Source organism: Loxodonta africana, chromosome 19 (assembly GCF_030014295.1).
Source record: "Loxodonta africana isolate mLoxAfr1 chromosome 19, mLoxAfr1.hap2, whole genome shotgun sequence".
Classification (NCBI taxonomy): Eukaryota; Metazoa; Chordata; class Mammalia; order Proboscidea; family Elephantidae; genus Loxodonta; species Loxodonta africana.
In genome coordinates this window covers 60,972,274-60,988,548 of record NC_087360.1, presented here as the reverse complement: position 1 = coordinate 60,988,548, position 16,275 = coordinate 60,972,274, and the positions used below count along the sequence as shown (strand labels likewise).

The 16,275-nt window shown below is 34.4% G+C and overlaps 1 protein-coding gene across 1 annotated transcript in view; it reads right to left on the bottom strand.

Annotated features, from left to right (window-relative positions):
- LOC100672528 (disintegrin and metalloproteinase domain-containing protein 2) overlaps positions 1 to 14,150 on the bottom strand; it is a 114,434-nt gene extending 100,284 nt beyond the window's left edge. The window contains exons 1-3 of the mRNA XM_064271939.1: positions 14,015 to 14,150; positions 11,056 to 11,532; positions 10,688 to 10,764 (exon numbers count right to left, since the gene is read on the bottom strand). Of these exons, the coding sequence (XP_064128009.1) occupies positions 10,688 to 10,764; positions 11,056 to 11,532; positions 14,015 to 14,150 (690 nt within the window). The remainder of the gene's footprint in view (positions 1 to 10,687; positions 10,765 to 11,055; positions 11,533 to 14,014) is intronic.
- Between the last annotated feature and the right edge of the window lie 2,125 nt (positions 14,151 to 16,275).

Sequence of the window (16,275 nt, the reverse complement as noted above, 5' to 3'; positions counted from 1 at the left end):
AAAAAAATGAACACACGTTACATCATAAAGCAAGTCTCAACGATTTTTAAAAGATTGGAATCACAGAACTCTATAACCAAAAATTAAGATGACTTGTAAGTAGAAAAATGCCACATGTATTTTATATTAAGAAATACTCTGAAATAATTAAAGGGCCAAAGAAGAAATACAATGTAAATTTTAAAAATATATGTTAATGGATTACCAAAGAACATTCTACACGTCCAAAGATGAAGTGCAGCCAAAGCAGTATTCAGACAGATTGTTAGTCTGAAATTTTTGTATTAGAAAATAAAAATGATTGATGAGTCTTTCTCACATTTCAGTTTCATCACTCTCAGTCTTTAAAAAAAGATTAACAGTGTGTTACGAACAATTATATTCCATAAATTTAAGAATTTAATTAAAATGGAGGAATATCTAGAAAAAAACAATGTATAAAAACATACTTCTAAAAGAAAATTATCATAGCCATAAAATTTTAGGAAAATTCAATCAGAAGTCAAACTGCTTCTGAACAAGTAAACTCCAGAACCAGGTAGTTTCACAGGTGAGTTTTACAAACATTCAATACTTCAGACACTAGAAAAAGATGAACACTTTTAAAACCGTTCTCCGGGGATAGAAAGTGAAGAGGGCACATTAGATGAGACACTTACCACAGTTAACCTGCCACTGGGCCGTGGCAGACTTGGACATACCTCAACGGATGCTTGGAGCCATGGTACTGATTAACTTGTTCTAAAAGTTTACTAACTAGTTATTTATAATATTCTACTTAGAGTCAGAAACTCTCTTGAAGTCCCCTGAATCAGCTTGTCTATATTGTTTGTTTATTAACAATATATAGATTAATTGGCTGTGTTTACCTGGTCACACAGCCTGGTTTTTGGCCTGTGGCCAGTGGGATACAAAGACCCCTCCGTAAACTTTTGCTATGGGCTTCCTGAGGCTGAGATTTCTCACATGTATCTTGGTTGTTGGTGTTGTGGAGACAAATTGTCTGCTGCGGAACTGTGGGACCCCGTAATTTTGTCGTATGGTTTCTCCTTCCATTTGCTGCAGTGTTGCTGTGGTGTATTCCGTGTGTGTATTCAATACTTTCATGAGTCTTTTTAATTTTACAAGCCAGTATAATGGCTGCACAGGCCAAACTTAATCATAATCATAGATTAAATAATCCTAAATAAATTGCCAATAAATACAATCAATTAAATAATACAAAAATAATGGGTTACAGCTAAGTAGGTTTCATTCCTGGAATCCAGCTTTGTTTAATATTAGAAAATCAATAAGGTAGTTCTTTACAATAATGGATTAAAATCAAAAAATATAGTCATCACTAGATACAAATGGGTGATAAATTTGACATTCATTTATTATGGAAGCACTCTATAAAAAATGAAATGAATTCTTTGTGATCATCGAAATAACATACTTAATGATGAAACCTTGAATATTTTTCTATTTATTTACTGAACACAGTAACAAATGTACCATTTCCACTCTATTCATTACTATACTGGGAGTTTCTAATACTCAGCAGAAGTAAATAAAACTTATTGGATTAGGAAAAAAAAATACGTTTTTTTAGAGAATGAATGATTATAAATGCCCAATGCTTTAAAAATTACAGATTATTAAAAACTTCTTAAGATGATGTTTGCAGCGGTTTACGCAGTGGACTGCTAACTGAAAGTTCAGCGGTTTGAAATCGCCAGGAGCTCTGTGGAAGAAAGATATGGTAGCCTGCTTCCCTAGAGATTTACATCCCTGGAAACTCTATAGGGTCTCTATGAATTGGATGACTCGATGGCAGTGGGCTTGGTTTCTTAAGATAATGTAGTAAGCTTTCTGGATACAAAATTAGTATATAAGAATCAATTGCATTTCCATGTATAAGAAACAAACTTAAAGTACAAAGTTTTTCCAATGTAATGTTTTCAATAGCATCAAAAGTATGAAATGTCTAAGAAGAACATTTAAGTAAATACAATTACCTTCATGGGAGAAGTCATGGAACTATATTGAGCAGTACTAAAACGTAAATAAATGCACTGACATATCATTTTTTATACTCAGGACAACACAGTATTGTAAAATGATCAGTTGTTCCCAAAGTGCTGTGTAGATTAAAAAAAAATCACCACTGATATCCCTACAGGCTTTTTTTGTCGAAAAGTTGATCCTGAAATTATATGAAAGTGAAGAGTAGTAAGAAAAGATGGGGCATTTTTGAAGAAGGAAAAATGTGGAGGGCCTTTATCTTTGAACTATTAACATTTATCATAAAGAGACAAATAGAATAATAAATTAAATAGAGTCCAGAAACAGATATGCCCATAATAAATGTATAATATATGACAGTTCTCACAGAGGAAATTTGTATAGAAGAAAGACTCAGTAAAGCTGCAGAGACATCCAATAAGTTATAGGAAAAAACTGAATTGATTCTCTTCCTCACAGAACACTCAAAAGCCAATTTCAGGCAGAATAAAGACCTAAATATGAAAGGCAAAACTGCAAAGAGTTTAGAGGATTGCATAAGATTTATTAATGGCATTGGTGTTAAGCAAGTTTTCTTATTCAAGATACAAATTAGCATTCACTATAAAGAAAAAATTCTGATTAACAAAATACTACAAGAAAAGTAAAAATACGAGGCACTGAATAGAAGTGATTTGGAAAGCACATCATGAACTAAGCGCTTTTGGGCAGAAAAATTAAAAAAAAAAATCTCCTAAAAATACTTAAGAAAAATTCAGATTAGAGGAAAAAAAAATTATCTCATACAGATGCTCCACAAAGGAGAAAATCCAGATAGTCAAGTGATATTTAAAAAAAAAAAAAAGCACTCAAACGTATTTGCATTCAGATTACCAAAAACCTGAAAATCAAAACCGTTGCCATCAAGTAGATTTCGACTCTGAGTGACCCTATAGATAAGACATTGTAGAACCCATCGGATTTCCCAAGAGCTGCTGGTAGATTTGAACTGCTGACCTTTTCGTTAGCAGCCAACTTTTAACCACTGTGCCACCAGGATTAAATCACATTAAATAATTAGTACATACTTATTGGAGCCCTGGTGGTATAGTGGTTATGCGTTCAGCTTAACATACTTATCAGTTATTCTAAACTTAAAATATCAACCAGTATTAACAGTCAGAATATGCAGCCCAGAGGAGTCTATAAATTGCTATAATGCTTTGGGGGAAATGCATTATCTAATAATTATGAAAATGCATGTAACTTAACAACCCAGAAGTATGCTCTTTACTATATGTACTAGAAAATCTTGTGCACATGTACTAAAAAACACATATGTAAGAGTTTCCACATATGAATATATTTAGTATCTCCAAACTAGAGAAACAAAAAATCCAAAATAAGAGGATAAATTTTTGTATAATCATGAAATGGATACTATAAGGTTATAAAAACAAATAAACTGGAATTACTTGCAACAATATTAATAAATCACACAGACATTATTTTGAGTGATTGAAGTAAATCCTAGAAGAATACAAATAGTATGATTCATTTAATGTTAAAAAACAGTCAAAAAGAAACTAGATATATTTACAGCAATGACAAAAAAAAAAAAAAGTACTTTCTGAGGCTACTTATATACAACCAGGTACCTCATGGAATTTGGTTCCTTGGTTTGGAGGTTTGGGGTCATGGTTTCATGAGATATCCCAGTTAATCGGCCTAATATTGTATTTAGTGCTTCTGCTCTACCTCCTAATTGGTTGCGAAGTGCCTGGAGTCTTAAAAACTTTCAAGTGGCCATCTAAGGTACAACAATTGGTCTCTATTTACCTGGACCACCATAGGAAGAAGGAGAATCAGGAGTAGGAGGAGGAAATGTAATATGTGGCTAATTGTCTTCATGAGCAAATACCTCCTCTGTCATGAGACCAGAAGAACTGGATGGTGCCCGGCTACCACTACTGAACAATTTGATCAAAGATTCTATAGAAGAATCCTGATAAGAAGGGGGGAAATACAGAACAGAATTTCAAAATCTCATGGAATCCAGACTTTGTGGAGCCATGGAGGATGGACAAATCCCTGAAATTATTTCACTGAGGTAATCTTTAAACTTTAAGCCAAAAATATTCCCTGAAATCTTCTTAAAACCAGACCATAGCTTAGATAGTAATGAATGCCTGCCTTGTCATCGTGCTCATAATATTTATCTGTACGGAATTAAACTGACAACAGCAACCTGGAAGATGTGATAGGAAATTTTGGAGGCAGTGAGCTTCTATTAATGGAGGAGAAACAACTCTGAAAAGGAGGATGAAAATGGTTGCACAATTTGAAAAGTGTAATCAATGTCACTGACTTGTACATGTAGAAATTGTTGAATTGGTGTATGTTGCTGTGTATATTCTCAACAACAACAAAAATAAATTATTTAAAAAAAGAAACTAGAAAGAAAACTAAGGTAATGTTTGTCACAACAGCCATTAAAGTGGTTACATATAAAGAGAATGGAGGGGGCTGTTATGGGAAATAATAATCTGTGGGGCTTCTGAGGTACTGTCAATGTCTGCTTATTGTCATTGTTGGAGTTACATGAATGTCTACTTCATAATTATTTATTTAACTGCATAAACACACTTCATATATTTTTGTTTTTTCATATTATGTTGTACAGTGAACATTTAAGACAACAATAACAAAAAAGGCATTTGGCAGTGATTTCTGTGAAAGCAGGAAGATCCATTCCCTTATCTCCATCACCACTCTTAACACACAGAAATAACTGATAAACTGTATTAATAGATTTTTTAATACCCTACTACTTTCTAGACAATGGGTTAGGCAAACTATGGTCCTTAGGCCAGATTCGGCTCACTGCCTGATTTTGAAATAAAGTGGTATTTGAACTTAGCCATGTTTGTCCATTTATATGTTATCTATGACTGCTTTCACACAGCAGTAGAGTTGAGTAGTTGCAAGGGATATTGTATGGCTCTCAAAGTTTAAAATGCTTAACATCTGGCCCTTTGTTTAAAAATTTGCTGACTCCTGTTTAAAAAAAAAAAAAAAACCTGTTGCCATTGAGTCAACTCCAACTCATAGTGACCCTACTTAAAGAGAATGTAAAAAATGATGAAAGAAGTAGAAAGAAAGACAGTGCCGAAAGAGCGAGCAGGTGACGCTGTGCAAACCAAGGAAGAATCTGGTCCAGATTTAGGAAATGGAGTGTTAAATATCCTTTAATGCCCTAATTTGCAGCAATGGCCCTCACCATAAGAATACATTAGTATAAGCCTTCCAAAAAAAAAAAAAAAAAGCCTAGGGCTAGAAACACCCTCTTCAATTTGTGAATAGGAAGAAAACAATTAAATACTTGCTGCTCAAAGACCATAGAAGAAAGCTACCCAAACCTAAACACCGTTAGAAAGAGCATCACATGCAAAAATGAAAACCCTAAACTATATCTTATGTGTATGTGGAGTGGATTCCAAATGACACCATCCAACAGCTAATGGATAAAACTACCGTCATAGAGAGGCCTCCACAACCCAAAGCAAGACCAAGAGACTATAGAGGATAATATCCACTAAAAAGAGCCTATCAACGATAGTTACCACACATATCATGAAGTTCACACTTGAAAATTGGGAGAAATTATATGTAGAAAAGAGCCGTAATTATAAGAATTTAATAGATTTTTTAAAATAAATGGGTTTCATGTTCAAAAGAATAAAGACAGGAATAGAATGCATAAAAGAGAAGATTTACAGAACACAGACTCAAAGTTTTGTACTGAAATTCTAAAAGTAAAAAAATTCTTAAAGAGTAGGCTAGATATATCTACATAGAGAAATAGTGGAATACAACTGAAAAATCTGAGGAAATATCCCAAATCAAGTGCAAAATCAAGAATAGTGAGAAACAGGAAAGATGTGCTTAAGAAATGTAAGCTATTGAATAAGAGAGTCAAGAACTGCTTACTTTGAAGAACAAAAGGTGATTCACCCAACTTCCTGTCAAACAAGAGTCTCTGATATATATCCAACAGCATTCCGGAAAAGGTTAGGAAAGCGAGTGGGGAAGAAACTGAATAAATTAAATAAATAAAATTTAAAAATTGGTGAGAAGTTTCCAGAATTGAAGCAAGACTATTGATCCTCAAATTGAAAAAGCGCAGTTACTAGAGAGATGAATATTGTAATGTTTCTCTCTCTAGTTCTAGTTACTACAGAGACAAACATTCTAATATCCTCAATGTTCTAATCTGGATCCCCACCCGAGTCTGTCAAGAACACCTTGAGCAGCATGTTAAAGTCAATCACCAAGTGTTCCCATTTTCTCATGTTTGAAGGCCTTTGGCAATCTCCATGCCGCTGCCCCTTGTCCAATAATATCTGATAAAGATAGTTGCTAGAGCTGCTCAAAGTCTGAAGGCAGTACGTGTGGTATCACCTTGTTTATACATGAACTGTTGGCCAAGCCTGGAATTAAAGAGCTATCAAGATATCTAAGGGAAGGACCCGTAATGATTGCCATGGAAGGCTTCAAGACTCCACCAGCAAGAGGGGCTACTTGGAAAATTTGTTTTGTTGTTATTTTGTTTTTGTTTTTCTACTAGTATCCACTTTATTTTCATTTGTTGCATGTAAAATGTGAAAACAGTGAAAGCCCTAAATTTTATTTTGATTACAGCCTTGGTCATATTCCAAAAGTTTGATTATGCGTCAGAATCAACTCGACAGCAACTAGTTTGGTTTTGTTGTTATTGTTGTTACTTTATCAATATTTTGCAATGATAGTTTTGCATTTTTCTTGAGTCAAGGATTATTTTGGAGACTGCTATATTTATTATTTAATCTTCAGCAACCCTGGTGGCATAATGGTTAAGGGCTACTTCTGCTAACCAAAAGGCCACCAGTTCAAATCTACCAGGTGCTCCTTGGAAACACTAGGGGGCAGTTCTACTCTGTCCTACAGGGTTGCTATGAGTTGGAATCAACTCAACGGCAATGGGTTTTTGTTGTTTAATCTTCAAATTCTTCTTTGATTAAACACTCGTAATTATGTTCTAGTTCTATTAAGCTGAATCATTAAGAATGTGGTTACTTTTCAAAATATTTTGTGTGCTAGTGTACGATTGGCTTTTATTTCAGTGAACCTTGTCTTTATGCTAGAAAAGAGATGTTTTATTTGTAGGGCGTATAATATGAGATTTATCAATTACATAACCATTAACTGTATTCTGTATTCTATACTTTTTTTCTAGCATAAAAAAGACAAACTTAAATCTACTGCTATTATGGCATTTTAATTCATGTCATATTTCTAATCAATTATATTTGACATATTTCAATATATATTAAATATTCTTAAATATTATACTTGTGATGCTGAAAGTTATTCCCATGATGCTTTAGACCCGATCACTGGCTCGCACCATGCCCATCACTTGGCATTCCAAAGTAGCAGGAAGAGATATTTTGAATCAGATTTTGATGTCTTTCTTCAAACTAGCACCATCCATCTCATATATATAAAAATAACATTTTGCAAAATTTCTGACATATGAAAAGATTGCAGCTATGAATTCTAGGAATGCTATAGGTGCATTTATCTTTATATTGATTTGGTAGGAGCCCTGGTGGTGCAGTGGTTAAAGCTCTCAGCTGCTAACCCAAAAGGTCAGAGGCTTGAACCCACCAGCTGTGCTGAAAGAGAAAGATGTGGGAGTTTGCTTCCATAACAATTTAAAAAACACAAACAAAATCCCTTGCAGTTGAGTTGATTCTGACTCATAGAGACCTAACAGGACAGAGTAAAACTCCCCCATAGGGCTTCCAAGGAGCAGCTGGCAGATTTGAACTGTCAACCTAAGACTACGTAAAGATTAGGGCCTTGGAAACTGTAGGGGGGCAGTTTTACTCTGTGAGTCGCTATGAGTCAGAATCTACTTCAGGGCAATGGATTTGGTTTTAGTTATTGATTTGGTAACCTCACCTGCAGGCTTGTCATTTCCGATTGTCATTATTTTTTGGAAGTCTATTCTTATCATTTTAAGAAGTCCCACTCCAATTTTTGTACATTCCTTAATAGGTTGTGCTTGTTTTCACCAAATACCATCAGCTGAGTTGTGGCTGAGTTGGGCTAATCACAATTAAAGATTCTAGAGCCATTCTAACAGGACATATCAAAGATTTAAAAAAAAAAAACAAAAACTCACTATTCATGCCTCATGAGAATCTGTTATGATCTATCAAATATAAGTTGGAGATGATGGAACTCTAAAGCAAGTCATATTTATGTTTTCAGAAAGGAAAAAAAAAATGTATCAAAATTGACCCTCCATGAAACAAGGGTAGTCCAATAGAAATCTGGTACTACTGGGAAGGAAGAAGATGAGAACACACATTAAGATATTTACTACATGGACTTCAGGGTTTTTTCTTTTTTAAAGTATAAAACCGGAAGCATTCCAAATGCAAAATAATTACTTTCTGAATAATCACTGACAATAATGATAGGTAGAAAAAAGGAAAGATAATAAAAAAATGTAGATCACCTACTTTTGTGTTAGGTTCAGGGTGTACTTTTTCCCTTCAATTACAATGTTGTAGGACACCTGGCAGGAGGGTATATTAAAAAGGCAAAAACAGTGTGAGACAATTGTTAGAAAGAAAAACTATCACTTTACATTAACAATAATTAAATTTTAAAACCCATTAATACAAAAAGGAAAATTCGGAATTCAATGTAGTTTTTTTATCTCAATAAAACTTGATCTTACAATATTGGTTTTCATAAAATAAAAATAGAAAGATACCATTTGTGTAATTTTCTATTTTTTAAATTTATCTCATAAAAATAAGACCCCCAAAATGATGATTTTTCAAGCAACTAATTATACAAACTTCATAAAGATTGAGGTTGCCTCAAAATTTATGTTTTAAATGGATAGAGTATAACTAAATAAACTACTGGATAGAAAACGTATTTAGTAAAGCAAAGAATTAGCAGCATATAATGTATAAAAGGAAACCCTGGTGGCCTAGTGGTTAAGTGCTATGGCTGCTAACCAAGATGTTGGCAGTTCGAATCCACCAGGCACTTCTTGGAAACCCTATTGGGCAGTTCTACTCTGTCCTATAGGGTCGCTATGAGTCAGAATCAACTCGGCGGTACTGGGTTTGGTTTAATGTATAAAATTTACAGATTTTATAAAATGTGTCTGTTCTATATTTGGGTATAATACTCATTTATATATTTTATTAATACTAAGATAAATAAATTTAGGAAAGTGTCTAATAAATGAACAATTTAATCTCTATAAATCTATTTGGGGAGCCTTGAATCTTTGTATTATTGGTGCTTCAATCCATGAACATGGAATATACCTCCATTTATTTAGATCTTTAACTTCTCTCATCTTATCTTCAGTGAGAAGCTCTTGTTTATCTTTATTAAATATTTGATTTCTATGTAATGTAAAATTTATCTTTTCTCAAGAATTCATTTTATATTTTTATTTACTAGAATAGAAATGCAATTGATTTTTATATTTTGATCTCATTTCCAGGGAATTTTCTAAATGCTTATGTTAATTCTAATTTTCTATACATTCTTTAGGATTTTATTCTGTATACAACCAATTCATCTGCAAATAATAACAGCTTTATTCTTTTCCAATTATTATGTCTATCATTTTTGTTCTTTTCTTTCCTTATTGCTATGGCTAGTACTCCTAGGACAGTGATAATTTAAAAAGTTAATAGTGGGCATCCTTGAGTTTTCTTGATCACAGGAGGAAAGCTTTTAATAGTTCAACTTTAGGTATGATGTTTTCTCCAAAGACATTTTTCTATGAGCCACCACTGATAACTATTTTTTATCCTAAATATTTCATACATACAAACATGACAGAAAATTATATAAAGACACAATACCACCAAATTCGTATAAAACATTAAGTAGTCACAAAATAATTTTAAGCACTCTGTGTACTGCTCTCACAGTAATATTCCCTTTCTTTCACTCCAGCTAACCAGTATCATGAATTTCATGTTTGTCATACATTGCCTTTAAAAATAATAATGTTGATATTTTAAAGCTGTAATCCCTGTGTTAGGAAGCCAAGTGGGTAGCTGCTAAGGAAATGATTTTATTCAAATTGCCAGAACATTACTGTTCAAACAAAATATTGAGAAACACAATTTTGCTTGTTTAGAAATTGCTTTAGAACTTACAGAGACAGCAAACTTTCTAATTAAGAAAAACCTATGGCCTTGATATCAAAAATGAACAAAGTTGTTGTGAAAGGCAATCTTAAGCATTACTATATTTACAATAAAGATGTGAAAACTATTAATATAAAATACCATTAAATCAAATGGCCACTTGGTCACTGGGTGAGTGGGTGAGCGGGGAAAAGACTCTCTAGATGGATCAGGCCAGTGATTGTTGAAAGACACCCAAGAGAGAAGCAGATTTTAGGAGATGGTCTTGGGGTTTTGATACCCAGCATCACTGTACCAGATTTCTATGAAATACTGTTAATCTTGATTCATTCTCAAAAGATCTTTTGCGCCCTAAACATAAAATATAGCCGGCGTGCATGGATGAAAATTGTCAGGTCAACTTCTTAGGAATAACATACTCAAATGGTTTTAAATTACAAAAAATATTAACATTTCATTACCTGTGATTCAACTCCCTCGCTTATTTTTGACCGTATTTTCTCCGGAACTGTGATTTGTACCCGTAGTTTTTCAGGATCTGCCAGGTGCAAAATGTTTTATTAGAGCAACACCCATCATCTTGCAGCTTCCTTCTGAATTTCCCCCTCGAAACCCTAAATCTGTATTCTATATACCATCTCTGATTTTTCAAATTCCCTCAATTCCCCAGTTCTTTCTAAATTTAAGAGTTTTAAAGAGAAATAGGAATCTTGCTTGTGGGCAGGTTGTGGTAATCTTCGGGCAATAAGCACAGAACCCTCTGTACAAGTAAACTCTGAGCGTCTGGGCCCTCCAACCAGACTCTAAAAAATTGAGTCTCAGCCTTTACCACAGTTAGAAAGGCAAAGCAGCGTCTGAAACTCTAGCTTTGAGGCTTTCACCAGAGTCCAGGGGGGGCCCATTTTTCCCAGGTCATGTCGGGCCTCCTCCGCCCCCTTGCCCATTCCAAGGTGAATTTTGGTTGGGGAAGGCGCATGGTTGGGTGGGCTCGGGCTTGCACGTTGACAGCTGACAAGTCCCCGAAGAACAGGGGAGGGCTTTTCCAACTTACAGTGGTCTGTCTGGAGCCCACTGAGCCCAATGAGCAGAAGAAGTAGGAGGCTCAGCATGGTTTGACCTCCTGGCTTCCCGCCCGAATAATGGCAGTTGGCTAGACTAGGGAGCAGTTGGTCGCGCGGGAAGACTGTGTGACTGCGCACTCTGCAGACGCAAGCGACTGTGACAGGGAGGTGGGCTGAGAGGGTTGGTGGTGTGCTCTGTTGAATGTGGGCTGTCTTGGCGTCCACTCGTGTGATGCCGCTTTGAGCTTAAGAAAACAAAAGACACAACCAGAACCTTCTTTTTAAAAGGCGGCGTAGAAGAAACAGCTAATGAACAGGAAAATTCAAATACACGCTTTAAGTTAACTTTTAATTTAAGCATAATATATAAATACAGTATATAGTGCAAGTCATAGGTGCAGAGCATATTTAATATTCAAGTGAACAGACCAGTGTAATCAGCACCCAGGTCAAGAAATATAACAAAGAACCCCCAAAGCGCCTAGATTGCCCGACAATCCTTACTTCTAACACCATAGATTAGTTTTGTCTCTTTTTGAACATTATGTAGATGGAATCGATCACCATGTTCCCTTTTATGTCTGGGTTCTTCAGTGTGGTGATTGTGACATCCATCCGTGTTATGGGTAATAACAGTTTTTTTTTTTTCTCATTGGTGTATATTTTATATTGAATAAACATAACATCATTTATTTTTCCATTTTGTTGTTGATAAACATTTGGCTATTCATAATTTGGGCTCTATTAATATTTGGGCTGTAAATATTCTTGTTGTACCTGTGGTTGGTGAACACATATATATGTATGAGTTTCCACTGGATATATCATGGGATAAGGTGTGTTTTGATAGATACTTCCAAAGGGTTTTCCGAGACAGTTGTATTAATATATACTCCCACCAGGCGTATTTGAAAGTCCCTATTCCCATACTTTTTACTTTTTTCTTACTTCATTTTAGGCTTTTTAATGGGCTTGGAGAAGTCCTGCATTTTGGTTTTAATGTGCATGTTCATGGTGGTTAATAAAGTTTAACATGATTTTATATGTTTACTGGTCATTTATATAGCTTCTTTGGCCATTGCCTATTTGAGACTTAGGTCCATTTTCCAATTGGATTGTCTTGTCTCTTTATCATGTGTAGAATCGATTAATGTAGTCTAGATATGATTCTTTGGCTGGATATAATAATTGCAAATATCTCTCTGTCCTGGAGCTTGCCTTTTCACTTTTTCAATGGGACCTTTTTTATAGTGATATTATTTTTAGAGAACTTCATTAAGTTACAATTTACTGAGTGAAATGCAGAAATCTTAAGCATAAATTCAATATTTTTTTTACATATGAATGCAGCCAGGAGATCAGATAGAGAAGTTTCCTCATAGTCAGTCAAACCCCTCACCCCACAAAGAAAGCCACATTGTGACTTTTATCTTCCTGTATCTGCCTGTACTTGAGTTTCATATCCATGGAATTATATGGTCTGTACTCTCTTGTGTCTGACTTCCTTTTCTGTACATACTGTTCTTGTGATTCACCAATATTGAGTCATAGGGTAAGTTCAGTGGAAATTTGATTAGAAATACCAAAGAATTTTCCAAAGTAGTTTTACTTTTCAAATCCCTACCTAAGTTTTATTTGCTCCAAATTACCACCAGCAATAGGCACTGTACTCTTTTTAGTTTTAGTCATTTGGAAGAACGTGTAATGAACACTCATTAAACTTCTCAATTTCATTTGTCTAAAGATTATTGAGAAGCCCTGGTGGGACAAGGTTTAAATGCTCGGCTGCTAGCCCAAAGGTAGGCAGGTGGAATTCACCAGCTCCCATAAATATTTCAGCCTAGGAAACACTATGGGTCAGTTCTACGCTGCCCTATGGGGTCGCTATGAGTCTGAATTGGCTAAATGGTAGACAACAATGAGACATTATTAATGTTGACCAACTTGCCATATACATAAGCCATTCAGATATCCTCTTTAGTGAAGACTTTTGCCAGGTTTAACTTGGGTTATATGTCTTTATCTTTAAGAGCTTCGTTGTTCATTGATTACTATGGTTGTGAGACTTTTGTGTATTCTGTGTATTGCAAATTTTTCTCCCAGTCTGTGGAGGCACTTTTTATGAGAACGTTTCGTTTTGATGTACTCAAATTTTAAACTTTTTGTTTATGGTTATTTTCTTTTGTAGCATGTCTAAGAAATCTTTGCCAATGTTAAAGTTTAAGAAATGAAAATATGTTTTTAACTTTAATTTAGTACTCACTTTTAGGTCTGTGATACTTCTTGCAGCAATTTTTGAATATGATGTGAAATAGAGATCAATATTTTTATTTCCACACAGATATCAAGTTGTTCCAACATCAGTTATTGAAAAGCCTTTCTTTTTCTTATGAATTATATTCATACCTTTGTAGTAAATCAAATTATAGCATCTCTATGAGTCAGAAACAAGTTGAAAATGGGTAGGTCTAGATCTTGGGTATCTTTTCTTAAATTTATTCCTGGGTATGTAAAGCACTCTCATACTGTTGTGAATTGCACTAATATTTCAATTACACTTCTCTATTAGTTGTTGCTACCATATATAGGACAGAGTAGAGCTGCCCCATAGAGTTTCCAAGGAGCGCCTGGCGAATTCGAACTGCCGACCCTTTGGATTGCAGCCATAGCACTTAGCCACTACGCCACCAGGGTTTCCAACCATATATACATGCAATTAATCATTACTTATTGACTTCGTGTGCCAGGAACTTTCTAAATCCCATGTTGTTTCTAGTAGGTATTTTGTGTATTCCTTTGGACTATCTGCGTAGACAATCATGGCATTTGTGAATAACAACAGATTTATTTCTTCCTTCCCCATTTTCCTAATTTGTTATGCCATTTATGCTCTGTCACTGAGCTAACTAGGGCCTCCAATACAGCATTGAACTGAAGAGGTTACAGGAGACACCCTTGTATTATTCCCAGTCTTAGAGAGGAGAAGAACGTTTGAATATATCACCAATAAATATATGATGCTAGCTATAGGATTTTTGTAGATGCACTTACTCTTATTTAGAAATTGACTTTTATCCCAATTTGCTGAGATGTTTATGATATGCGTTGTAGCATGGATGTTGAATTTTATCCAATACTTTTTTTTTCTGTATAAAATGATGTGATCAAATTATTTTCTCCATTTTCTGTTAACGTTGTGAAATAAATTTATTGATTTTTTTAGTGTTGAAGTAACCTTGCAGTTCTGGAATATACCTATTTATATTTCTTTTTATATTTTGCTGGATTTGATTTGATTTCTGAATCCATATTCATAAGACATAATTGTAATTTTATTTTATTGCAGTGAACTTGTTGGTTTTTTATCAGCGATATGCTGGCTTCATAACACAAACTGAGAAGTGTTACCTGTCCACTATTCTTTGAACCAGGTAGTGTAATGTTTGAAATACTTCTTCACTTATAATTTTTTTGTGATTCACACAGTCAAATGTCTTTGTGTAGTCAATAAAAAACAGGTAAACATCTTTCTGGTGTTCTCTGCTTTCAGCCAAGGTCCATCTGACATTAGCAATGACATCCCTTGTTCCACAGCCTCTTCTGAATTTGGCTTGAATTCCTGGCAGTTCCCTGCTAATGTACCACAGCAGCCATTTTTGTATTATCTTTATAAAAATTTTGTTTGTATATAATATTAATGATACGATTTGATAATTTTTACATTTTATTTGATAGCCTTTCCTTTGTAACAGGCATGAATACATATCACATCCAATCGGTTGGCCAGGCAGCTGTCTTCCAAATTTTTTGGCATAGATGAGTGAGCGCTTCCAGCTGTTCATCCATTTGCCGAAGCATTTCCATTGGTATTTCATCAATTCTTGAAGTTTTTTTTTCACCAATGCCTTCAGTGCTGATTGAGCTTCTCCCTTCAGTATCATCAGTTCTTGATCATATGCTACTTCCTGAAATGTTTGAACATTTATCTGTTCTTTTTGGTACAGTGACTGTATTTCTTCCATCTTCTTTCGATGCTTCCTACATCATTGAATTTTTTTAACTATAGAATCCTTCAATATCGTCACTCAAGGCTTGCATTTTTTTTTAGTTCTTTCAATTTACAAAACGCCAAGTGTGTTCTTCATTTTCTGTTTTCTAACACCAGGTCTTTGCACATTTCATTAAAATACCTTGTCTTCTCATGCTTTCCTTTGAAATCTTCTGTTCAGTTCTTTTACAACATCTTTAGTTCTGTTTTCCTTAACTGCTCTGCACTCAAGATCAAGTTGAGCAAGTTACAGAGCCTCTTCTGGCAACGACTTGACTTTGATCTTTCTTTTTTGTCTTGTTAATAACCTTCTGCCTTCTTCATGTATGATGTCCTTGATGTCATCCTACAACTCTTCTCATCTTCAGTCATTAGTGTTATGTGCGTCAGATCTTTTCTTGAGATGGTCTCTAAACTCAGGTGGGATATATTCTGATGAACTTGTTTTAATTTTCTTCAGCTTCAACTTAATTTGCGCATAAGCAATTGACAGTCTGTTTCTCAGTTGCCCCCTCCCCTTGTCTTCACTGATAATATTGTGCTTGTCCATTGTCTCTTTCTATAGATATAGTCAATTTGATTGCTATATATTGCATCTGGAAAGGTCTATGTGTATTATCATCATTTATGTTATAGTATTCCCTAAATGTCATTTAGGTCAAGTTGGCTAATATATTGTCAAGTATTTTATATTGTTACTGATTTTTTTTTTTGTCTACTCATTCTTTCAATATAACCAAGATTGTAGATTTTCTATTACTCCTTTGTGTTCTATCAATTTTTAATTCTTGAGTTTTGAAGATATGTTATTTTTTTCCATCATATTTGGACATATTTTGTCTTCTTGATAAATTGAGCTTTTGTCATTTTGAATGTCAGTCTTTGCCCATGATAATATTTCTTGTCATTAAATCTATTTTGCCGAGCATTTTCATAGTCA